The 26,112-nt window shown below is 48.8% G+C and overlaps 1 protein-coding gene across 4 annotated transcripts in view; it reads right to left on the minus strand.

The window, feature by feature from the left end:
* CACNA1H (calcium voltage-gated channel subunit alpha1 H) overlaps nt 1-26,112 on the minus strand; it is a 256,475-nt gene that overhangs the window by 120,203 nt on the left and 110,160 nt on the right. For all 4 annotated transcript variants that reach the window (XM_069810453.1, XM_069810454.1, XM_069810456.1 and 1 more), the window contains exons 3-5: nt 8,168-8,279; nt 5,002-5,135; nt 156-253 (exon numbers count right to left, since the gene is read on the minus strand). In XM_069810453.1, the coding sequence (XP_069666554.1) occupies nt 156-253; nt 5,002-5,135; nt 8,168-8,279 (344 nt within the window). The remainder of the gene's footprint in view (nt 1-155; nt 254-5,001; nt 5,136-8,167; nt 8,280-26,112) is intronic.

A 26,112-nucleotide genomic window follows, 5' to 3' on the forward strand; every position in this document is an offset into this window, starting at 1 on the left:
ATAATAAATGATCTCTAACTTGCCATTAAAAATGAAAATAAATGTAGTTGCTCCCAGCAGCAGGAGAGTAGACTACTACTGCAAGGCTTAGCATGCAGAGAACCAGCCGGCCAGCCCGGCAGCGTGGCTGCGGCACGGACGAAGGTGTTACTTACTTGGAACCCTGTTAATGGCTCGTAGTGGCCGAAGTACCCGGACGGTGCGGATCGCAGACAAGCTCACGTTGTGTCCGTCCAGGGAATACTCCATCATGCTGCGGGGGAAAGAGAAAAGGTGTCAGGACGTGGGATGCTTAGTTTCTGGACGTGAGTTGGGGCCGTCGCTGCCTGCGTGCTCTGGGATTCATGGACCAGGCTTCCAAAACCACCCACTCCGTGTTTGCAGCTCATAATGTGCATCACGCTGTCACTGGGGGATATAAGGGATATTTCAGCCTCCGAGAGACTGAAAATACCCATGTGAGCAGCGGTGGTGCAGGGGCCAGCAGGCAAACGTGGTCCCGGGCTAATGGGCTGCAAGCACAGGTAACACATCGGAAAGCAGGACTTGGCACGACAAGGAGTTGCGAAGTCGGGGCCACAGATATCGGGGCAGAGGGGGAGCCCATAACTATCTGCTCAGCTCTCGTAGCCGTGCTGCTCTCCTTTTCCATTAGCTTATCATGCTCCGGCCGGCGGCACAACCACAGCCTTCCTGGGGAGATTACTGCACAACTCCATGCAGCTCAAAGTCAATAAGATATGTCTGATATTATACCCCCTACTAGCAGCGTATTTTCACGCCAGCTTATCTCTTCCCCTATGACAAAAATGTGAATAAGCAAGCCGACAAATGACGTTAAAGTACTTTGGTTTCCGTTTTATTATTAAGAATAGGGAACATTTTCTTTTTCATGCTCCGTCTCCATTTCACATAAACATTTCTCTCCCAGGCTGGAAAGGACGTTAAGTCAAGTCAGTTTTCTTGCTCTTTTATAGCAATGAGTGGCAAATGTGTGTAGTGTTGTTTTTTTAATGGGGTTATGGCTAGTTAGCATGGCTGTAATTACAATTTATGAGTTTGACTACAGGGAAGCACTTGTAAATATGTCACAAATCTCTCACCACGCCTGTTCAAATAACATAACAGCATCAAAAGCAACCCTGTGAGTAAGCTGTTGGATCCCATGGAGAAAGAGCTTTTGTTTTGTTTTATTTTTTTTTAAATAAACAAACAGATATGGAAGGAGGAAGGCAAATACGAGCTGAATTGCTGCAACCAGGCGCTTCAGAAGCTTCAGTGGAAAGAGAGATTTTCAGCTGAAGCATCCTGCAGCCCGGATGGACCAAAATCATTACGTGCCATTAAGAAGCAACAGCCAAATGGACTGAAGCAACAGCTGAGTGGATTTCAGACAACAGCAGGAGGAGGTTTGGTGTCGGGCCAGCCTTGCTCACGCACATCACTGCCCGTGTGCCCAAGCTCTGCTCTGCCGGGGCCTTACACTTCGTATTTGATGCCTTGCCCTGCTCTACAAAGTTTAATTGGGACTATCTAGATGTTCTGATGTTTGCTTCTCTTTTGTCTTTGTCCTGAAGCTGTTTGGCATAACCCTGCGATATCACCGGCATTGCACTGAGGCGACTTTGGCCTGTTAGCCTTAATTTGCCGTGCAGAGGCCCTGGTGATTTTGAGCTGTTTTTAGTGATAACCTTCCAGAGATTTTTTTTTTTTTTCCCTGAAGTAGTTAGTGAGTCTTTATAAATCAAAACCACCTTAAAGCTCATACGTAGGAACTGAACCGAACATGATGAATAACTTTAAAACTCAGCATGGCACAAAAACAGGTTTTAAATCTAACGTGTGTTCATTAAGCAGCCAGAGCAGAGCAGTGGGAAGCAGCCCGGAGCCGCACGAAGGACCACACAGTGGGAAAGCCATCGGAAATGCCCGTTCACACCTGCGTCGAGGGGCCTGGAGCCAGCACCAGGTGTCTGCTCTAAACAGACCTTGCAGGAATAGACAAAGCATTGTTTAAAGTCCCTGAAGTGAATACTGCCGAAGCCTGAATCTGTTCGCTGGCGTGGTCCCAATACAGCACGCTCACAATTTATCGGGTGGCTGAGTAAGTGGATTTTAGTGTAAATGATACAGTTTTTGAACTACTAATAGCATGTAAAAGGAGTATGAAATGCTCCAGTGGGAGCTGGTTTTGTAGTCCAGAGAGCACATGCAACTATTAGCGTGTTAAAGGGCCAATTCCTGGGGCCTCACTTTTACTCGGCCCTTGGAGTTTCAATGGGGCTGATAAAAGATGAATAATCCAGGATTTGGCCTAGGAAACAGACTTTCTGACCCTGATACTTTGGACTTCTGTGATACTCCATTCAGGATTTGAAAGGAAGTCTCAGGGGGATCTACGCTGCCCAGCGAAGCCAACCTGAAACACTTGATGGATTCCAGACTGCACCTTCTACAAGTGGTGAAAACATCTGAAATGTTCATGAAAAAGTCAAAGGTTTCTTTGTCAAGGCCAAGCTTGGGGTCTTGTTCTCATGTCACACTTGTAAACCAAGAATACCCTGGAAATGCCTGATAGAAACCTGCTGGAGCTGGAAATTTTGCGTATGCAGGGACCGGCGGGCTGGGCGGACTGGCACTTCGTAGGCGATTCCCTACAGCCTCTGGGTACTGAAAAAAAGGGAGGCACAAGCCTTTGCGATGTCTTCTACCATGAGCAGTTTCCAGTCCCTCAGCTGTCAAGTTAAAGATGTCCAAAGCATATCATATGAGCCTGCAACATCTCCAGGGACTGGATGCACAAGAAACCTTGCTGGTTTCAGCTCCTGCGGACAACATTTTTGATGCTCGGGAAATGCTTTCAACTTGGCTGCTGGACAGACTGAAAGGTTGTAAGCTCCATTCGGTCTGAAATTTTCCAGGGTACATTTCTCAGGCAAGCAAAACATGAAAGGGCTTTCAGTGCTGGAACAAACTTCAGAGACAAGTTGTTGCTCTAGGCAGAAGTTATGTATATTTTGTAGTTTCCCTGCTTACCTTCCGCTCTCTTTGGTATACTTGCTAGTAAGCCAAATCAGCGTATTTGAGGAGACTGAATGGGACAAAGCAGGCAGCAGTGCCTATCACTTTTTTCTCTTCTTATTACAAAAAGCCTCATAATAACTTCATCACATCTATCCGCTTGCTGGAAAAAACAGCTCTTGTTATTCCAGTAGCGTGCTCCCTGCTAAAACCACCTCCAGTTTTAGGAGCAGGCACTGGATCGAATGGTGGTGGTGGGAGAGGTGAAGAACCCCAGCCCATCGCACAGCTTCTCTTGCCCTCCACCAGTGTTACTGGCCAGCCCAGCTTCCAGCCCAGCGTCCCTTCTGAGAGGTGGGAAATAATGTCACAGCTATGGTTCGAAAACACCAAAATCATCTGGAGATGCCCCAGGATCAGCCAGAGAAGGGGCCGTTCCTCTTCTCATCTTCAGCCCGAGTAATGCCAGACTGGCAGCAGGGCTTCCCGTCGGGGTCTCCTGGTGCTTCTGCTGCTTTCATTCTTCTCAAACACATGCCAGCCATGGAGGGTGGGGAAATGCCCTGGAAAACTACCAAATTGACTCACCAGCCACCTTCCTCCTTGTCCCAGGTGCTACGTGAACAAAGATCCTGGTGCCAAATCTGACTCTGAGGTATGAGCAGAGGGCTCAGCCTTTCTACCCGCATGTGCTATTTTACTCTCCCACTTTGCTGGGATGATCTGTTTGATGATATGGGGACCTCTGCTTGCCCATCAGGAGAGCTCATCCTGCAGGTTCAGCGTCCGGAAACACTGTTGGCACGTTGGTTATGGATGGCAGATTTCTGATCCCGAGTTCCTCCTGCAACCACAGACTTGCTCTTCCCCTACTACTTCTGGCTTAAATGCTGCAGCAGCTTTGGAAAGAAAAAATAATTAACTGCTTCTTTTGTTGTCCCTGCTGTTCTTTCCCAGGCTGTAACTGCACAGGGGTTCAAAGGAAGCTCTGCTCAGGAGAGCTCATGTTTTATTCAAACCAGTAAGGCCGTTCCTAATTGTATTCCAGACAAATAACATGGAGCAAACCAAAACTCCATTAGTGCAGAGAAGACTGTACATCACTAATGTAACGGTAAAAATGCCCCAACATATTACAGGAATGTTCTAATTAACCCCAGGCTGGTCATTACAAACCCAGGAATTCAGAAATAAGACAGAGCTCTGTAATTAAAGCAGTCTATCCCTTTCTAGGGTATACTAAGCACGTAAGAGAGCCTGGGGTTTCTAAAATCCATTTATTTATAGAAAAGTTTTAGACTTGCCAAGCTTTTAATCCATTCCGTTTTACCCTATGGGTGTGGGGGAACTCATGTCAAAAGCACCCAGATCTTCCTTATATCTGTTTATTAACACATCCTGCACAAATAAGCAGCTGTGGGAGACGGTATTAAAATGTAAACCAAGAGAAGTTTACAGGAGGCATTTGCATGCACTTGTAATTTGACTCAACTTCTGGCCAGCTGCTTCCACTGCGACTTCAACCTTCTGAACCAGATTTTTGAGCTAGATTCTCCTTGTTTGACCAATTTCTGCCTCTCTGCTTCACTCTAATGTTGTCACATACCAGGAGCGGGGCTGAGCTTCTGTGTGCTTTTTCCACCCGTTCTGGAGACAGCAGTCTTAACCGCGAGCACTGGGCCATACTGGCCATCACAAGGACTAGATCAGCGTGCACTTAATTTGACAGAGATGACACTGGTGAAAGGATTGCTACTGAAAACCCGATGGCTTTTGCCCTGACATTCATACCCCACCCCATAATCCGGCATGGTTGCCAGAGGTGAAACCAAATAAGACTTACGAGACTTTGCCTTGGCTTGAGCCTGGCAGCTTTCACAAGACATTATGAAAACCAGCCAGGACAACCTACAGATTTGGCTCTCTGGGGTTTTCTTGCTTTCACTGCAAACAGCAAATTTATGAGGCTTTGTTACTGACCCCGCCATCACGATGAAGAAGTCCAGGCGATTCCACGTATCTCCAAGGTAACACTTCTGCCCGAAGATCCCCAGAGCCACCATCTTGATGACCATCTCCACCGCAAAGAAAGCGAAAATGAAGTCGTCAAATGCCTGGAGACCAGTAAAAGATTATTACAGTCAGTTCTGCTGTGCTCTCTTATCAGGGAAAGGGAAAGCAGAGACACGAGCGTGCCCGCCGCAGAAGCACTCCCTATACCCTGGCAGACACTGCAAGGCAAAGCCCTGGTACCAAAGTGCCACCTACTGAACTCAGAAATAAAATCTGCAGTACCTGATGGGTGATGGCAACCCCTGTCCACTGCCTGGGAAGCTTTAGCAGCTCCTATTAATCTACTGACAAAAATACAAGGACATCAGTGTTGTACAGGCTGGATATTTTTCTTGGCATTTAAAGCCTATGCATTCAACACCAGCTTGTGGTTGGGTCTGTGAGGTCTCAGCAACTTGCAGTGGAAGCTGCGTTTCCAGACTGGGCAGCTTATACCTCCTAGAAAGAATTTGTCCCATCTAACACAGGGGGATGTGCTTCACCTCTGATGCCTTCCTGGACTCCCAAAGGGACCAGGTTCCTACCCAGAGACCCAGACACAGCTGGGAGTGAATATGCCCATCAAGCAGAGGCTGAAGCAGTAACTATAAGGGCAGTTCTGCTGCACGTGAGGAAAGACTGGAGTGGTTCCTCGTGGTGCAGAGCCTCAAGGCACCCTGCTGGCAAGCCTCGGTGCCCAAGCGCAGGAGACTCCTGATGAAGGTAAAAATTTTGGGGTTTAGATTACTGTGAAAACAAGAAGAGAAATTAAAGGTGTGCAAATTAATCCAGTGCTGCCCTATAGAACATGCCTCAGCCTTTACTTAAAGAATGACTTCTGTAGGGTAGTGGGGACTTGGACAGCTGTGATTTCTCCAGCCTTCCTGGAGACTACAGGTACATCCGTGAAATGTGGTTGTACTTGAAGATACCATGAAATGGACTCTGTTGTAAATACTCTTCTACATGTTGCCTGTAAACGTGACCATCAGGAGATACAGGTTGCTTTTAAATCATGTGCAGAGGCTTTGTTGTTTTGAATGACAGACTTGATAAAGCACAGAAACGTCTCGATCTACAGACATGACTGCTGCTGTTCAAATCAGTCTCTTAATGACCATACTGTTGGTATTGTGTCTCTGGCACTTCCATATTGAGCCCTAATGGTAAATTCATGGTAAAATTAACAGAGCATCCACATGGAAGCCAAGTTCCCGCTGTGCATCCACGTACCTTTGCGTGGTTGTGTGCGAGCACCATCTTCTCTGGCTGTTGGCTTTATCAACCAACCTTTCCCTTGATAAACTACACAGAAGTTTTGCTCCATTATTTCAGTTCATTTAATAACTGGCATCTGAATGCCTCCATAAAGAAGCTCAGGCTTTTCTACCTTGTGTTCTGGCTTCCATTCCCTCTTGCAAGCTGTGACAGGGTGAGGGATAATGATGGCTTTACTTGCAGCCCTTTTCTGCCTGCAAACCCTTCAGGATAATACTTTGGTTGTTGCAAATATAGTCAATGTGTTGTAATCATTCAGCTGGTATTAGAAACCAAATTCAGCACCTGGGCTCCTCGCAGACTGTATACATGTCTGTTCTGGGGAGAACAGACCATGCAAAGCTGTGTGACTGCAACCTGAGTAAATTATGAAAAAAAGGAAGCAAATAATGAGCATTCAATAGTGTCACCTCCTCATCCAGGCAGGATTCCCTTTGTCTGCCTGGACATTTTGGCAGGCATCATCCAAACAAAGTCCCACGTGGGTGAATACGTGCAGAAAAACGGCAGGCATTTGGAGTGTAACATTTCAGGAGAGATCGGGCACTTTCTGATGGGCTCTCTGGGGGCAGCTTAGCCCACAGCTGCCTGCAGCGTGACATTTTCTGGTGAAGGAGGTGGACTAGCCACCTCTGGATGCCACTTCACACCAACCCTGAGCCTGACCCTCTGAGACGATCCCTATGCTGGATGCCTCTGGTGGCAACAGTTTCTCCAAAATTGATCTCATTCCATAACAAACCTCTAGTGGCCTCTCAATTCATCCAGTTTACTTGGCTCTGCATTTAACGGATCTTCTTCTAAGGTTGAAAGAAGGTTTGATGATAAACTCTGCTATTCCTGGCATTTGCAAGCAGTTCTTTGAAAGAGGCAGGAGGCACTGGTTGGAAGGATCCCACTGGCCTTCCCGTACGGCTGAAACACTCAAAGGGAAGTAAAGCAGCAGATCTGTGCGGGATTCGGACGAACCAAGCCTGATACACTACCACACGTCCATAGTCCCTGCCTAGGTTGATGTAATGCATTAGAAACAAGGAAAGTTGGTTCCAAGCCTGAGAACTGAGTTGCTGCAGGAAGCCCAACGCCAAGGTGCAGCCCACGCACCAGATGCTGCCGGGATGTGCTTCCAAAACGAATCCTGTGGGCATATGGCAGCGAGGGGATTGCCAGGACGCAGCGAGGGATGAAGTGCCAAGCGTGATGCCCCACTAAGCTTGGGGTGGCCAACGAAGGTCTGCGAGCTTTGTACACGTGTGCATTTCCCAAAGGTCAGTTATCCTGGCACTTGGCAACGCTGCACTTCAGCTGGCGGGTTCTGCTGGTGGAGTAGAGCAGGTACGAGCCCGTCCCATGCTTTTTGTTCATGAAGAAGGGAATGAAAAGGCAAAGTCACCGGTGCCGTATTGCACAGACCAGACTGCAGCAATCCAAGAGTGACCTGCCTGGGGTGGAACTGACTGACTGCGAGCAAGAGGTTCCCCGCGGCATTGGCCATCCTGTAATTAAAAAGCGTTCAAATCTCCATCGGGAGCTGGATGCCCAGTTTTGAGCCCCCCCTACCCTTATTAAATGTGTAGAGAAAGAATCTTGCTGGGGTAAGTCCAAATCAGGCAGCCTTTGGGTCTCACCTAGGGCCATAGCAGCGGGTCTCCTCGGAGGACGGGCTCTGCTTTATTGGAAAAAACATCCCTACGGGAAGGGCTTTCATGGCTGGATCCTGGGGAAAAGGGACAAGATGGGGGTCCCAGCTCCCAGGACGACCACCCACCCTGCACCCCGCACATCCCAAGCAAGCGGGGCAGCATGGGATCCTTACCTCCAGGATGGTGCACCGCTCAGACTGGCACTCCACGTCCTCGCAGGGCTGGAACATGCCCAGGGTTACGCAGTTCAGGAGGATGACCAGCATGCTGATGTGCTCGAACCAGGTGAGAGGAGGGCGTTAAGGAGAGCACACGCTTCAGCGGCCATTGGGAGCGGGGAAGGTGAGGCACTGTGCTATTTACACGTAAAAAAACCCTTCACTCCTCGTACAAGCAAAGAAGAAAACACCTCCAAACATCCCAGATATTGCTAAGGCTTGAAGTGTTTGGCAACTGAGGAAAGGGCCTTGGAAAGGGTACTCCTGTTGAGATGAAGGGACAAAGGATGCCTTTCATTTCCTACACAGCAGCAAAGCCAGAAAAGTGCAACGAGGTGCACGGCTACGCTTTCCATCTCAAGTCCCCCCCACTCCATCCTCTTCTGTTCTTCATGCGTGCCCAGGGGCAGCTGGGACCACAGCCGCCTCTGTCCTCCTCCCACAGCAACTTTCATCTCCAGATCTCAAAGAGTTTTAGCAGTGAATCACCCCACATGTCCTCCAGCATTAACTCTTTCACTACCAAGCTAAAGAAAGCAAGACAAAGAAAGATTAATTAATTTAGGCACCATCACCACCAGAAACCTGGCTTGTGCCCAGTTCCTTGCTCCAGCCAGTGAGGTTGCTCTCCTTGTTTCCATCTCGAGTCATGGGAATGGGTGTTGAATGCAGGTTATCTCATTCCTGCCTGGTTTCTAAGTCTCAGAGAGCTATGGAGTCCATTTTGAACTCTACGTCATGACCGAGGATGAAGGCAAAACCACAGCCAAGCTGGTGGCACAAGTTGGTAGGGCCACGGATGGTGGTATGTTGGGATACGGGATGTAAACCAGCACCCAGGGTGCACAGCACAGGCTTCGAAAAGGAAGGAAAGGGCTCAAGCTTGGATGTCTCCGTTGCCAGAAAAAAAAAGACCATATTCTCTTACAGGACCCACCAATGCTCAACTGCACTAACATTAATTGTTTCAAAGTAGTAAGTGGTGATTTGCATCAGTGCAAAATAGGCCCAGAGCTTATGATTACTGCTGCTGGTATGACTATTAAAAATAATAAAAAAAGATTTGGGGGAACTGAACAGGAGTTTCACACATTAAGCATGAATGAGAGAACTGTTCTTAGGAATAATAATTGGAAACATCTGTGTATGAATAAACCTTTACGCTTTCAAACACACAAGCGTATGTGAGCAAGGGATCACAGAGAAAGAAGCACACAGACATTGTCTTATTTCTGGTAACAACAATTCTCCTGCTTTGCAAACCTGAACAAAAAAAACCTACCATATTTATCCCTGCTGCTTTTAGAAGTATTTTACCTGGCATTTTATCAGTTCAGCATAAGATTTATTGCAGCATAAGATTAGGCAAGCGCAGGGCTGCAGTCTCAGACTACTTTTGCACACAGACTCTCATTTATCCAGATTAAAAGAAGAAAGAGAAATCAGTGGGGGCAGCCCCAGCAGCTTCCCTAAAACCTGAACCCAATCCACTTCTTGTTTTAGAGAAGGCTTTAATCTGAAAGTTCAGAGCTAGGAACACCTTGAAGCCCATGCTGGGGACCAACCACGTCAGACTTGGAAACCTACTTGTCTAAAATGGAAATGCATGAAAATGAAATAAAAACCCAGGTCACCCCATCAGTGATGCAGAAGGAGCTGGAGCAGGAGAAGCTGCTGGCCATAGCCCCAGAGGACTTGTGCATTGCTGAAATACCAATGTCAGTTTATTTTAATTTCTCCCTCTCTTCAATATCTTCTTTCTGATTTTTGACATCTTTAGGGGCTGTTTGGATCCCCTTCCCTTTTGCTTAATTAGAAACGGAGTGGTAATCCTGTTCCATAGAGAAAACAGCCCACATCAGACCCAAACAAAGCTCAACCTGTGGCCATATCCTACTTACAATATTTGCACTACTTGATGGGATTCATGTAGAACTCCCTGTAAACAGGGCTCCTGCGCTATTCCCAGGGTGCCTGCAGTTGCATTCATTTCACTTATTATACTTGCAGATATTTTTTTTTCCTTTAAAGTAAAAAAATAAAAGCATGTGGATTTTGAACTGTTAAAAAAGGTGTAACTATGGTGATGAACTAGGTCTCCTGCTTCCCGCAAAGGAGGGAAGAGCACTGGCCCTGTACCTGGTTGCTCCCACCTTGCTCCTCTGTCCTTCCCTGGGACACCGATCCTGGGCTTGTGCCGGCTCCATCCATCCCCTGCTGCTCCAGCAATGGGGAAGCAAGTGTACAACCCAGGCTTTTCCCCACCACAAGATGAGAAGGCTTTTGAATCCACCACCCACCAAGGGTTGCTGGTTGCATTACTGTTCTCCATCCGGCTCTCCACTGCCTCAGCCCTTGTTTCTAGCAGAACCGAACAAGAATTAGATTTTGTGTTCCACTAGAAAACACTGATTTGTCAAAAGTGAATCGTCTGCATGGACCAGTTTTGATGGCAACATTCAATTAAGACAGACTTTTTTGTATAAAACATGGAAGTGTCTGTCCCCAGCAAGGCAGAGGCACAGCCCGTTGCTGAAAGGAGTCCTCAAGAGTACAGGAAACTCTGATGGATGCCGGGGTCTTCCACACCCTGGGCTCTTCTGGCTTCTGGGCCACTGCCCTTTGCTGCTCAGATTACTGTTATTGTGATACAAAATCACAAACGTTTCAAAAAGAAAATTTTATGAGCAGAAAATCTGCCTGCGCTCTGTGTCTGGCATCTGCCCCTGGTTTTTGATTTCAGTGGAGCGACTGAAGCCTGAGGCTGAAGATGTTTGCAGGGTAAAGCCCCTGTTTTGCTGAGCTACCCCGGACCTTTGTTCAGGCACTCTGCTCATCAGATCTCTAAAAAACTTCTTTCTTTCTTGTAAATGACCTAATTGTGTTTTTTATGGTTAAATAATCACCTGCTTGAGAAGAATTCTCACTGGAGTTGACAGCCACTGCTGTCCCCTGTCCATCTAACACCAAAGCTGAATTCAGTGTCTTTCAGGACACCAGAAGAGTTATTTTAATTTTCTAACAAAAAAAAGAAAGGCTCTCCTTTAGCTTTGTGGTCACAGACGTTTAGAGGCTGTCAGCAAGGGTCAACAAGGGTCAGCCACAGCCGCAAGATGGGAAACGGCAACGCTGCTGCACGTAGAAAGAAAAGAGACAAAAGAAAACTTGTGTTGCCTTTGAAGAAAAGGCTGAAAAGGTGGACGAAACCCCACTGTAGGGAACAGTTTTGCCGTCGCCAGAGAACAGACTGGAGGAGGGAGGAGGAAGCCCCTGCTCAGGGCTCAGATGTTTCCTAGGGATGCTCCTGTCCTCCCTCATCTCCGAACCCTTCCCGAGGGGATGAGGCTGGAGGGGTCTGAGCTGAAAGGTCCTGTGGCTCCCTCAAAGGCATTAAGCTCCTGCCCTATTTATTTTCACATCAGATTAATGACAGTGAAATCCCTAATTTGAAAGCGGGATTACCCCGAGTGCTCTGCCCTAATGGGACTAATCCTCCCTCCCTCCGGTGCACAGACATTCAAGGGAATTTCAGTTCACTCCCCCCTTCCTTACTCCTGGCTCTGGAAGAACCCCAGAAGCTGTGATTTAACCCCTGGCTGGTTGCTTTTCCAGAGCCCCCCCAAGCCATCCAGCCTTCAGCAGCCACGTGGAGATGCCCCAAAGAGAATCCCCGGGCAGCGGGAGGTGATGCTGCTTTGCAGGGTGGGATTATACAGGGCACCTTTTCAGAGCATCCTTCCCACAGAGCCTGGGCCAGTTCGAAATGCCCATCAAGAAAGAAAAGCCCTGTTCTGATAATGATGGGAAAACACCCAGAAGAGAAAAAAAGAGAGAAGAAAAAGTGAAAAAAGTCCAAGAGCAGCCCAACGCCAGGCTTGTGCCAGCACAAATAGCAAAGATGTGGCTGGAGACAGAAGTCCCACAGCACAGAATGGCCTCGTGGGTGACCCTGCAGCATTGCCGTACACCCTGCCTGGCGTTTTTGCAACCAGAAGGTCAAGGAAGATGAGGGATGGTAACGCCAAACTCAGCCTGGGTTCCTGCTCACCCCCCGAGTGGCACCAGCTCTCGCACTGCTGGAGCTGGGATGGGATTGACTTGGGATCCTCCTGGTCCTCTGGCAGCAGCGGTGGCTGCGACCCGCTAAAACCATGACTGTGCAAAAATGGGTATTTCTGAGTTACCATGGAAACTGCTGCTCTCCGGGCCACCAAAGCACCACCCAGTTTAAAAGCAGGCAACTTTGCAACTAGGAGATTTGAAAAGAAAAAGATGCAAAGGGGACATCTAGACTAACTGCTAGAGGCAAAGATAATGGCAAAAGATTTGCTTAATATTTCTTCCTCTGCCACAAATTCCACGGTAATGACATCTCAAGCGTATCTGGGCCAAGCTCAAATCCCCCGGATGCCCTGTGGGCAAGAGCTGGGGAAAAGCAGAGCCCTGCCTGCTTGGGGCAGGGGGCTGCTCCCCTCCACACAGCACCGCACTGCAGGATTGACACAGTCTCTTACATTAAAATCTAGCCCTGAGTTTAGAAGTCGCAACACAGAAACGAGGCTCTGCCCCAAAATGTTGTTCATCCCACCAGCTGTTAGTGCAATTGCTGATGCTGATGCTCTCCTGATGCTGATGCTCTCCGGCAGGTTTTGACAGTGTTTTACTGAAATCGCCTCCAGGGAAAGACCTGTGGCTTGAGGATGAAGAGCTCTGCTTGCCAGATGATGCCTCAGCATGGGCAAGACCTGCTTTTCCCACTGACCTCTGCCATGCCGGTTTAGCTGGTAAGGCCTTGACTTGATTTAAAAAGAGACATGGGAATTCAAGGGTGTGTTGAAGCAGCTGCTCAACACAACCTCGAGTATTTCCAGCAGTAAAACTGAATGGCAGGAGCCCAACACAGAGAGTTGAGGTTGGGTGGCCACTCATCAGGTCCACATCACCTAGCCACTGGTATCAGTGCCAGGGGATGTGTTTGAGGAGTAGGCAACCCAAAATAAAGGTGTGTAGGAGCTGTGTGTGTGTCCTGCCCAGAGGCAGAACTCCCGGCACCTCCCGCCTCCGTCAGCAGCCCCTGCCCTCTGCCACCGGCAGTGGGGTTCGACACAGCTCCTCCATCACCGAGGCAGTGACACAGCGAGAGTCTCATCTCCTAAGGACGTTGCCAATTAATTAAGGAATCCAGCTAACAAACACAGAAAAAAAAATTTGTCTTTAAAACCGCTGTTGGGTGGGTTCAGAGCAGAATGGGACATCAGAGTCGCTTTGCATCTTAGGATGCAGGGCGGAGCAAGGACACCTGCAGTGGTACAGCATCTCATAGCATCAACAATTTTTCTTAGTGCAGCAAGTGTTTCCTGAAGACAAGTTTGCATTTGGCCTCTGATTTAACTTTCTCTTTTCCTCTCTCCCTTTTTAAAGCAGTGCACTTGTGACTTTTTACATTTCTGACCTCAGGCCCCAAACCGAGGAGCAGAGGAACGGGGCAGACCTGGGTGTCACCACCGCAGCTCCGGCCAGCGGCACGCAGACCTGCCCACGGGTCACGAGGACAAAAGCCAGAAGGAGAACTTTAACACCCTGGCATCCAGACCCTCATATTTAACTTCAGAAGACACTTAATCCCATTGAGTTTATGGCAACAGAACAAACATAAGCAAAAGCAGAAATAAGCTGTGTCCTCACCGAGCTCACAGCGCTCACGCTGTACTTTGCATCTGTTTCGTTCAACTGGTTTAGGCATGGATTTAATTAAACTGTAAGATCAGCCCCAGCCAGGCCTGATGGCTCCATCTCCTCCGGAGATGGTTTGTACACCATGACATGGACGGTTGCAGGCAGAAGAAAAGAATGACTCTGCTGAACTGAAAAACGCCAAACCCAAATCCAGCATCCCCCAGCTCCTTCCCACCATAAACCTCCAATTCTTGGCCCAAAGAGAAAAGTAAAATTAACTGCAATGATGCAACTTGGATCTCTGTTTCATGCATTTTAGCCAGCAAAACAATGTGCATAGTTCCTGTTTCTAGAAGGCTTCCAGATCCTTACACATTTGTGCAATGCTGGAAGGGGATTTCTTGGCGTGCAGGTCAAAGTCTAATATTTTCCTTAAAAACTTGAAGGCCCTCTTAAATATAAAAACAGAAGAAAAGTAAACCACTTGTCTTGTTAGAAAGGTAGGTTTTCAATATCTCTTTTAAAATTGTATAGGTACCGAGTAGACTGCCATGCCTGCAACCCTGGTTTGTGTCTTGTTCACTTTGCATCAGTCATTTCCCACTCCAAATAATGCACAGAAAACGCCGGTGGTGTGGGTATAGGTCAGGCTCAGATGTACCATAATGCAGCTGGTCTCCTTCACTAGGCAGTTCAGCCAGTCTGCGCCTCCCCATTTTCAGGGAGATAATCTCTACCATCCGCCACTCTAATTCTAAAAATATTTCTGCAGTAAACACCGTAAAAAATGCTGGGACCGTATTACCGCTGTGTTGCAAACTCCCTTGCTTTCATCCCATGCCTTGTGATGAAGGACGTACTGCTTCAAATTCCCAGGTCCTTCAGAGGGATCAGCCTCATCTTCATTTAAAAGTTCCCCTCCCCAACCCCAACCCTCATTTCTAAATGCCCATTTTGGAGACAGACAGGAGCCAAAAGCCTGAAGACCCAGCAACGGAAAAGCAGCAAGACAAGATCATGGTGTTTACTATTTTCACATAATCTTATTATTTTTAAGCCAGTCAGGGGATTTTGGAGACTTAACCCATTATTTCAAATGCTCGGATTTGGCAGTATTGTGATTATTACTGTTATCGTATCTGTACGTACTGCACATGACGCTGAGGACTAACACAAAGCAATAAAAGCCAAGTTATAGTTACAAGGAGAACATATGTTTACAGAAGAAGCAGCCAACTGAAGTTTCGGTTTTTATAGTCTAAGATGTGACTAATGCACTAAATATACACACACAGACATATATATATATATATACACACACACACACACATCTGAGAGACTGGGATTTTCAGAGTGCTCCTGCTGAGCTGGGTATGTACTGCTCATCAGAGAGCAGCAGGACTTGGGTTTGTAATTCCTCCTTTGCAAAATCACAGTCTTATTTGCCTTTAGAAACAAGGTTGGTCAGAAACCTGAGGACCTGCTTGTAAACTGCCCAACCTGGCATCTGTCCCCCATCAATGGCAAGAGCGCAACTGGCTGGAGGAGGAGAGCTTGGGAAGGTGGGAGAGGGGCTCGGTCCTCCACCCGAGTGGTCCAGCGGACCCCGAGGCCACGAGGATGCCCACGTGCTTGGTCAGACCACAAAGCAGCTGCTGCACGGGATGGCAACGGGGCTCCTGCAAAGCCGTGGAGCATCGAAGCGCTTGCAGGAAAAGGGGATGGGGGGAGAGCAGGGGATGGGGTGGGCTTGTCCCACCAAGCCCCACGGCACTGCTACCGCATCCGTGTGTCCATGTCCTCTGACGGATGGATGGGCCACCCTGAAAGATTTGGGTACGGGTGGGAAGCTGCTCCAGTGTAGAAATACTGAATTAAAAGTACCTAGTGCCCGTTTGACCAGTATTTAGGGGCGCTCCCCAAATACCGGCAAATTACAGTAATAATGCTTCCCATCCCTTCATGCCACCAGTGACAAAAATAGCTTTAAAAGTCTGCAATATCCACCTCATCCTGTATGCTAAGTAACAGAAAACAGTCCAAACTCGATGATATTTGGTAAATAGGAGCAGGAAAAAAAGAAAAAGAAAGAAAAAGAAAGAACAGAACTGGAAGAAAAATGAGTCAGAATAAAATTCCCAAGAGGCAGCACTGGCTGGTGCTGGCATAATTTTAAGGAACATTCTTATTTTTAAAAAGTTGATTGATTAAAGCTATTTTTAGTGCCCATACTGCACTGGATCATTCGGGTTCGTTTGCTTATGAATTGTAAAACAAAATGAGGCAGCTGCACTTCAGAAATATATACCTCCCCAGCAGTACCACAAACACACAGACCAGAAGCAATATTTCAGCCCCAAAGACACCAAGTTGGCACATACCTTTGGAGATGGGGCTGACTGCAGAGAATTCTTGTTTAAGACAGGATTAGCCTGAGTTACTGGAATAATTGCATCCCACTAGTTTGCTATCAAATAACCATAATGAGATTCCAACCCACTACTAGTCCCAAATGGACCTGCAGCAACAGGCTGTTCTGCTGGTCTGCTGTCAGATGTGCCTTTCTCCCCCCAGATGTGAATAATTCCCTTTGCCTTGCACAGGCAGAGACCGGGGAGCTGATTTTGGGGCAGAGCTCCTGGATCTGGCATCGCTAGACAATTTTTGGCTGAAGCATGGTAAGGTTGCAGCCCTGGGCATCCCAGATGTGCCATACGTGTTGCGGCCAGGGCAACCCAAACCTGGAAGACATCCCTGTTGTGATGTTCATCATCACGCAACGCAGAAACCTTCCTGCAGCTCCTGAGACTTTTGCACAAACCGCAGCTCTCTGCAAACCACAGACTTGCTGCGCAATGGCTGCGTTCAGTGCCTGGGTTGCCCACGTGCCCTTTGAACACCTCCTCTTTGGTTTTGGCATTCGGGGCAGCTGGAAACAGTATTTGCACCGAAGGTTGCTGCTCTGAAAGCACCGAGAAGTTGGCATTTGTCCTGCCAGGGAAAAGTCACCAGTGTGTAACCGAGGTACCGCCGCAAGTGGTCCTCAAATAACACACCCCCCCCCCCCCCCCCCCACTGACAAATCTTGGTAACGACTGTAATGCAGAGATCAAAGCTTGTTCACAGATCATTCAATGGCAGTAAAAGGAGGCTAAATCTATCTTATTATGCACCTTAAATCATTCACCTTGCTCAAGCCAATCTTTTGGAGCCATAATGAATTTAAAAGCAGTTAACTCCAAGTCCTTGTCATGTGTCATTTGTCAGACAGCTTCATTTTCCCTGCCTGTTTTCACAGCTTTGTAAGGCTGTTATGAGACAGGCGATGCAGCAAGTCACAGCTATTGGGGATTAAACTTCAAACTAAAAGGATGATACAGGCATAAAAGCACCTCGAGGGGTGCACATGCTCGCGCTGCTGCTCAGTCGATGCAACACTAATCCCCTCCCTGTTCTTGGGGCTTTCCGAGCGTAAAACCAGGCTCCGTAAAACCCGATCGCTACCGTTGCTCTTCCCTGCCACGTGCCTCCCCAGCACAAACCCGTCCCGGCAGATCTCGTACCTCCCAAACAAGCTCAGCAGGGAAATCAAGGCAACGCAAACCATTGCTATGCCCAAACCCATAGGAAAACCTCCCCACATCAGCCCGCTGGCATGTATCACCCTGGAAAAATCACCTCCATTGCCAGTGTTAAATTAGAGCCTGTTAGCGCCCAGAGTGATGATAGCAAATGGATTTAGCGTGTCGTTAAGGCATCCTTAACTGCTGCGAGATGCCCCCAGAGGAAACAGGGTTGTATCGATTAAAGTGACATAAATGGAATTCAGCGCAGCCGTGCTGCGCCGGGCTGGCTCGGGAGCTGCCCTCTGAATTTTCATATCTATTATATGATGGAAAACACCATCTTGCGTGGTTTAAGTCCTGCAGCTGGAACACCATGGCCGGAGTGTGCAGGAGGAGTGGGGTTTAGTGTGGTTTTCTTGCCTGTGACAATTGCTCTGAAGCTCTTGAGCAGCCGGTTCAGGCCATGCAGGAAAGCCTCTGTTCCTGCCATTTCCACGTATCGTGATAAAACCCCTCAGTAATTCAAAGCCACAGTAATTCAAAGGTGCTATTCCTGATTGGCAGTGCGCAGAGATCTCAGGGACAGGGCCAGAGATCAAGTCATTACCACTCCACCCAAAATAAACCCAAATGATCTCTAAACACCCATTCAGCCACCGAATCCACTAAATCCACCCAAATGAGAGCGTTTCATGCTCACTAAATTCCCAGCCATCATTTACCTGGCACGGAGACAAGGACAGAAACAGTGTTTTGCCTAGTCCCCTCCGCCTTGCCTGACTCACTTGATTAAAATACATATAAGCACCTATCTAAGCAGTGACATGCGAGGGTGAGCAATCAGAGCAGGTAATTGCTTGAGAGAGACGGGCGCGTGGGTGAGACGCCAAATACTCGGGAAACGGGTCACGGAGGGCAGAAAGCCGCAGCCGCATCCTCGGGGGTGGCTCAGTGTCATGGCAACTCGGGGCTGCAACTTGGCTTCCCGAAATGATGCTGTTGGGGGGGAACCCCAGGCAGGAGGTTGAGCCCTAAATATCTCCTGTGCCAGCTTTGCTGGGTGGTGGGCGATGCTGGAGGGGGCTGTAGGGAGAGGATAGGGGAGATGTGGCTCATCATCTGCCTACCACCGGTCCTGCCCTCGCCGGGCTCGGCTCATGCGTTGTACGAAGCGATGGGGCAGTGCTTCTGGGGTTTAATTTGCTTTCTAGTTTTTGGTTTCTGTCTGCGGGTAAATGCAAATGTGCTTTTCCTGCAAGGAGACACACAGGTGGGTTCAGAGCAAATACAACCGGCCTCATGCAGCCGCTGGGTTGGCAGGTCTGGACTAAGCACGGCTTTTCCCATTCTTGATGAATTAGGTGGGCTGAGGAGGGGAAGCAGCCTTCCCCCGTGCCCTCGGCGCTGAGGAGTAGGTGTTGTCACCCACAGGGGACAGCCCAGGTGACAAACGTCGCAGCATCCACTTCTGAGGAAGGTCAGTGCAAAGGTGAAGCTGTGCCAGGGCTGCAGTTCCCCTGGAAACACATCACCTTTGCATCCCATTTGCCTTTTCCCTACACGTGCCCCTAGCAAGATGCATGCCATTCCCAGCCTGCACTCAGCTAAATTGCTCCACCAGTTCGCTGCCTCAAAAGCGCAACCCTGGGGAAGCCAAACTCAGCTGGAATCCTGAAAATGAAGAGAAGAGGATGACTCTGTCTTCTCTGCCTCATCTATCCAGCCAGGGTAAAAGTGCTTTACAAGAAAAAGCAAGCAAATAAATTAAACTTTGCAGAAGCGCCGTGTGGTAAGTAAGAAAAATCCCCTTTTGCAAATGGGAAATATCAGCAGAGGCGATGGTTTGCGAGGGCCGGCGCTCCTGCTCGCAAGCCCAATTTGCACCCACGCAGTGCGGTACAAGCCAAAGGAGACGAAATGCAGCCCCGTGTGAGTCACCCAAATCGGGGCGGGTGTCAGGCAGAAATTGCACCCCATCCTGAGCCCCCTGAGCCACCTCCCAGGCCAGAATAACTGGCATCGTCCAAGCAGAGACAGCAGGACCTCGGGCTGTGTTTGCATTAGCAGGATGATAGCTAGTATCTCCCATGAAAAAATCACTTGTGGGGATGTGGATCTCACTCCAGGGATTATCAAATCAACCGCTCCGAGTAACGCTCCCGCGGCAGGTACAGGACTTTTGTACCCACTGCAGATCCCCTTCAAACCGGGATCGCAAACCTCTGTGCAGCTCGTCCAAACCCAAACGCTCCTCCAGGTTTCCAAGGGCAAATGAAAGGCCAAAAGATAAAAGGTGCTGGACAAGAAACAGCTGTACTTTTTCTTTCCTCTGTCCTTCACTTCAGCTACAGACAGAGCTGTGTGGGACTAAAGATGCAATGCACCCCAGTAATCCTGGCGATAGTGTGAACTGGCCTTTAGATGACAAGAGGACAAGAAAAACCTCCCGAGGGACCAGTGACCCCAATGCCAATGTGCCTGCCCTGGGAAAGAGCCCGCATTTCCCCACCGTAGGCTCCCCAATACTTGCTTTGTGCCAAGATGCCCCATACTGCAATAATTTTGGTGAGAATTTTTAACCTGATTCTCAGGAAAGAGAAAAACTGTGTTTTTCTTCCCTATCATAGCTGCTTCAGCTGTTCTACACACCATTAGTATCCCATCATGGCTTTCAGTGTTGGTGTTTGCAAGGGAGAGAGCAGCCACAGAGGTTTTTTTCTTGTTTCTATGACAATTCAGCTGCACCAGGTCCAACTTTTTAAAAAAAAGGGTCAAGTTTTTAAAAAAACCCGTTCTGCTGCATTTCAGCCACATCTCCCCCCAGCAGCCTGCAGCCAGGATCAATCTTGTCACAGCATTAGAGTAGCCCGGGGTGTTTTCAAAAGTCTTAAATATTTCATTTATTATCAGCATCGATCCCTGTTTTAATGAGCCAAACTGCACCCAGAGAGAGGGATCAGCCTGATCTTCTCTCCCTCCACTTGAGTGTTTCATGTTAAAATTGGGTCACTCGCATTAAAATTTTGTTGCCTTTTTAAATTCAATGTGCCCCATAGTCTTTATCTGGGATTTCTAAATATTTGCAGTCAAACGAGATCAGCTCTGAGGAGAAGGTAATGACTTACAGGGGGATTTCTTGGCTTGGATTTGCCCCATCCCTGCCCATTTCCAGCCACGCTCGCAGCAGTTCCCTGCGTAGCCAGTGCCTGTGTTGGGTAGGACCATTAAAAGTAATGATTTCTCCTACAGCAAACGAGGCAGAAACTCCGGGTATGAATTATACAAGCGCTGGGGCTCTCTCCCAGACGGGTATGAAGTATTTAACAGCTGAGGAGGGATGTTGTGCTTTAACAACATTACTCCGATTCCCACTCGGCGGGAATCACCCCGCGGGTGATTTAACCAGCAACACCCTTGGAAACTGTCCCGACACCAGCTACCTGAAGACCCAGCGTTTTTAGTGCACAGTTGCATGCTCATCCTCGGATGGCATCTGGGCACAGGCTGCTGAGCTGCTTCAGGTTGAACTTCACGGGATTTTGGACAATGCTAAAAGAGTCTTTGCACAGAAAGAGAAATAATAGTAATAATGATAATGGCAATAATAATGGTGAAGCAACAGGTTTATGGGATAGGATGAGCAAAGGACAAGCACGGTACGGCGTGGGGAGGAACCATGACCCAGCCCAGGGATCAAGCCGAGGTCTCACCAGCGCAGCAGAGTCCTGCTGCCCGCAACCTGGGGTGGAACGGGATGAGTCACCCAGCAAACACCATGACTGAGCAGCAAATGGCTCCGGCACACCAGAACAAACCTGGTCCTCTGCTATTGCACCACGAAAATCAATTCTGTCAACATCGGGGCAGAAGGATCTGATATGAACAGAGGCAGTGAGCGCGGCTGGGCTGGCTCCCCTGTGTTTGCAGCCAGGATTGCCACCCTGCAGGTCCCCGAGCCCCGGCTGCTCGGCAAGACCAGCTCTCACGGCCCGGCAACAAGTTTTCCAGAAATTTGGTCAATCGAAGTTAAGACTGGCTGGATTTTTTTTAAAACAGTGTCAGCGTCAATAACAGAAGCTGTTCCTCTGTCCTCACATAGTTAATGCTGTGCTATAAACTCGGCTGCCATTACTGATATCAATATGACGTTGGTGTCCGTGTAAATGTCACTTGGTAGCAATAATGTCAACGCCACGGTCCCCGGGGTCAATAAACAGCAATACCAAATGTCATCCAGCCGGAAAGCACTGAGTAATTGGGAAATGTTAATACAAAGGTAAAAATCAGGGACGCACATGGGGCATGAAGTTTGTTTAGAGGAAGAAACTAATTTCACCATAGTCCAGAGCTCCGACAGCTTCTGGATTCAGTCCCGCTGCTGCTGCGGCTCTTGCTCTTCACTGCTGCCGCAGGCAGGGGCTGCCTGGATGCTCTCTCTGCCTTTGCGCTTTACCTGGGCACAAAATATGCCCCGACCAGTGCCTGCCGCCCCTGCACTCCCCACGGACACTTTCCAGCTGCTCTTGGGAAAGGCGCAGGGAATGGGCACCCCCTGCCAGCCCAGCGGAGCCGCTCACGAGCCAGCTCCTGGCACACATACGGGTCTTGGATGGATTTATGCCATGACATTTCTAATGATCCTTCCCAGGGTTACTTGAGAAGCAGAGGGGAGAAAACCTTTCGCAACTGCAATTGAGTGAAAGGGAAATGCAGCCGCTGTCTGGCACTGCCTTTAGTGCGCAGGGGCTGAAGAAAGGGTAACCCACTTGAGGAGCTGGCAGACGGCACCATCGCCAGCTCAGGGCTCGGAGGGTGGTTTCAAAATGGCAAAATGTTTCTGACTTATTGTCTAGAACATCTGCTCCCACCATGTGCTGCGCTCGAGAAGATGAATAGGTCCAAGAAGTGTGGCTGATCTGCACAAGAAATGCCCTTTTAACCTAACTGATGACGTTCAGATGTTTTTACTGTAACTCTCCACTCATGCTTGAGCTCAGCAAAGCTATCTCCACTCGACTGGTCTCTGCACAGGCTCTAGACAGCTGTAACTGGCCTTGGGAAGGCTTTCAGCCTCTGCCAAATGCCTCAAGGCATCCAAAATGAAAGGGGTTCAGTTCAATTTTGAGCGAGTAAGAGCACAGCCGGGCGTTTGCGGTGGTTCAGCCAACCCCACGGCACTGGGTTTACCTGGGTCTTCCCCATCTCTGGGATGCAAACAGCCTCGACACAGCAGCAGCTCTGCCAGACCAGTCCCTGCCTGATCCTGCGCTGGGCTGTCCAGGGACCTGAGCATGCACGGAGCTAACTGAGGCGACAAGTGGCAAAAATAAAGGACGATAATAATTGCAGTCATTATAAACAGGTGGGATTTTGGTGCCTTCTATCACTTTCCATTCACTGTCTGCACATCCTAGGTACCCAAGAGACGTATCTGCTACAACACCGAGTTTTAGGAATGACCGTGCCAACACTGGAAGCCCCCAAGCTCTGCCGCAAGACAACCTCCACGCTTAGTCTTCTCAGTCAGGACAGCTGCATATTTTAATTCAGCTGCGGGAAACTGAAGTCGTATTCCCAAAGAGCCGAGCGCTCCTACAACCAGGGTCTCGTGATAGATTTGCATAAGCAGCAACATCCATCACTGACAAATAAAACTTACCTATCTCAGTACCGCAATTTGATGGATTGACCTGCTCTGTTAAAAGACAGTATTAATGGGAGAGCAAAGAGGGTTGTTTTTTCTGACTGCAATATTGAAAAAAAAGGGGTGAAAAGAAAATAAAATCCCCAATCAAACACTTCATGTAATACTTGGATCCATGGCATATTCTTCTGATGAATAGTGCCAATTATTTTTCAGGATAATTTAAGCAGCTTTGATTTGAGGGGCAGTTTAGACTGACATTTAAATGAGCTCAAATTTAAACTGAGCTGTATTATCAGCTAGTGATTTTCTACTTACTGCTTTAAATAACTCCGTGTCCCGCGTTTGCAACGTACTAACTCCCCAAATTACAATAATTTCAGGAGGCAAAGGACCTTAATGACCGAGTGACCTCCTTTGTCACGGGAAGTGCTCTGGGCTTAGGCAGGCGATGGGGACGCCATGCAGCAGCGCAGGGTCCCTGCACTGTTGGGGACATCACGGTGCCAGAGACACAGCGCAGCATCCCAGTGCAGGATGCTGCTCATCATGGAAGCGTCACAGTGTGGTTTGAGGGACTTCGGAGTGAACCTTCCTCTCTGAACCCTCTCACCATCCCCAAGCCTCAGATGGCTGTAGTAGCATTTACTTTGTACGGTTAGGTTTCCTCTGACAAACTCGGGTTTGGCTGGATGCTTCAGTGCTTTCTCTCTGCTATGCTGTCCTGGATTAACTGGTGAATGGTAAGGACTAGACACATTCCACTGGCACCTAACCAAGCTTGAACGAACCCCAGAGAAATAACAGAGCAGCTGAAACCTGAACCTTTGCCCCAAAGGGGAGCTGAACCTGAACCGCTGCTTCCCGAGGATGCCAGGCAGCTCCGACGCCTTTGAGCGGTCCCCTCTGCGTAGTGCCCTATGAACCTTCGGCCAGAAACTCCGCAACATCGCCAAGAAAAGGACCCTGCTAGGGAGCTGCTGGCCTGGAGCAAAACCAACTGGAAGTCCCTCCTGAGGGCTCATTCCTGGTAAACAAGCCAGGTTTGTCCCTGATGCAGGTTTGGATACCTGGACAAGTATTTCCCGGTGACTCCCAGGGCTGCATCAGCCCTCACCCCTTCTCTTGGGCTGACACACGAGCACACGCGTTTCTGGATGGCTGAATTCATCCGAGAGCTGTGACACATCATCTGCTCTCCCTGCGGTTTAACAGTTATAATGCAAATATAGATACATTCCTCCCCTTTCACAAAGACGTTCTTTGTGGCTTTTCTATCCTGGGACTTACCAGCCCTGCTGTTGTGGTATCCGAGAGCCTCATGATCTTTAATGGCTTCTTTGCATGAGTAATGCATTTACATGCATCTCACCCAAAATGCTCTTTCATCGTCCCTATGTGCTTTTCCTCCTTGGCACAACTCTCCAGTTTTATTCCCTTTTATCTGAGCCATAGTCTGTGCTGGGATGACAAATGCAGCCCTTAATGCCAAAGGAAATGAGGCACATTTTGGATGCAGCACTTTTGAGATAACAAATGATCCCAGACGTGCCTAACCCCAAAAATGGGGAAATGCCCCTGACTCTCCTCCCGGGAACCGGCGGACTGCCCCACAGGGAGCTGCTACAGAAATTAGGGGGACGAAGCCACACATTGCAGGCCGCAGGGGCACGGTCCCGGCTGCTTTAACCATTGCAGGTCCCTGTATTTCAGCACAGCTTGTTGGAGCTGAACCCGGAGCTTCGACAGGTTTTGAATGGCTGAACGGTAGGTTAATATAGTAAAACTGAGGAGTGTGATGATTTTATAAACAAACTTCTTGAGCTTATGGGATATGAAGCATCCACTTTCAGATCTGGATCCTCCAGTCCCAGTATCTCCAGCTATGCAGCACTCATCGATCACATATGCATTTAGTAACTACGTCAACATGAAAAGTCTATCGACTCCCCCATTCCTCTGCTCTGCAGTCTGCTCTGCTGAAAACATTTCACTACCAGCATTTTGGCAAGGCTCACTGGTCTTCTCCAAGCTCAGTGGGAAATACCCTCTTCAGTGCCTCTCTCCTGACCAGCTAACACAAAGGGGATGGAAGAGCGGGACAGGAAGAAATCTCGTTATTCTGGTCCGTGGTGATGTATACATTGCATCACCTGTGACCAAACCAACACGCGAGCGCCTGGTTATTATCCGCACAGTGGTGCCCAGATCCCTCTACGTGGGACCCACAGCAAGGCCCCAGGGCTGGCTCTAGCTGAGGTCAGACCTGATCGATGCTGCCATGCGGGGTGCCTAAAAATGCCGGATGATGCAGAAACAAGTGGCTGCCTTTCACCAGGCTGTGCTGAATCCGGCTGGGATCGTGCTATTGCTCTGACTGATGGAAAAACTGGCGAGCCAGAAAATACGTTTTACCCAGCCACAGTGATTGGGTTGGAAAGATCAACTCCTTGTTTCCTTGCAGAAAGAGTCTGGCCACGCAAGGGAATCTCTAGGTTAGAAGCTCATTTCCAGGCACCTCTGCAAGTTTTTTATCTGCCCCGAAGACAAGCCAGTCTCCAGCATAATAAAAGCAACGCAGAGTCTGAGCCCCACTTTTGCTAGGGATCAAGACTGGGTGCTGTGCCAGCGTCTTGGTGAGAGCAGAACTTACTGCTCCATGCCTGACAACTGGACCGTGCTAGAAAAATGCTGAAAACAGTAATTGTGCTCAAGCGCAAAGGCCAACAAGCCAAATCCTGGGAGCCTCAACCAACTTCTTTGTGCCCAGTCCTCCAGATGCTTGCTCCTGCCCCACCAGGGACTGAAATCCCACGGTGGGGACCCCAGGGCCACAGCAAGGGGATGCCCAGTGGCTCTGGGATGAGGATGCTGCAGTGGGAAGGGGAAAAGGTCCCTGGAAGTGACTTTTGCAGATGTCTGCAGCCAGCTGTGACCCTAACAGCTGTCCTAGCCGGCCACGCCAGCATGGCCGGGCTCTTGCAAGCCAGGAAAAGCCCCTAACAACCTTAATT

The sequence above is a fragment of the Haliaeetus albicilla genome, chromosome 22 (assembly GCF_947461875.1).
Source record: "Haliaeetus albicilla chromosome 22, bHalAlb1.1, whole genome shotgun sequence".
In the NCBI taxonomy this organism is placed as follows: domain Eukaryota; kingdom Metazoa; phylum Chordata; class Aves; order Accipitriformes; family Accipitridae; genus Haliaeetus; species Haliaeetus albicilla.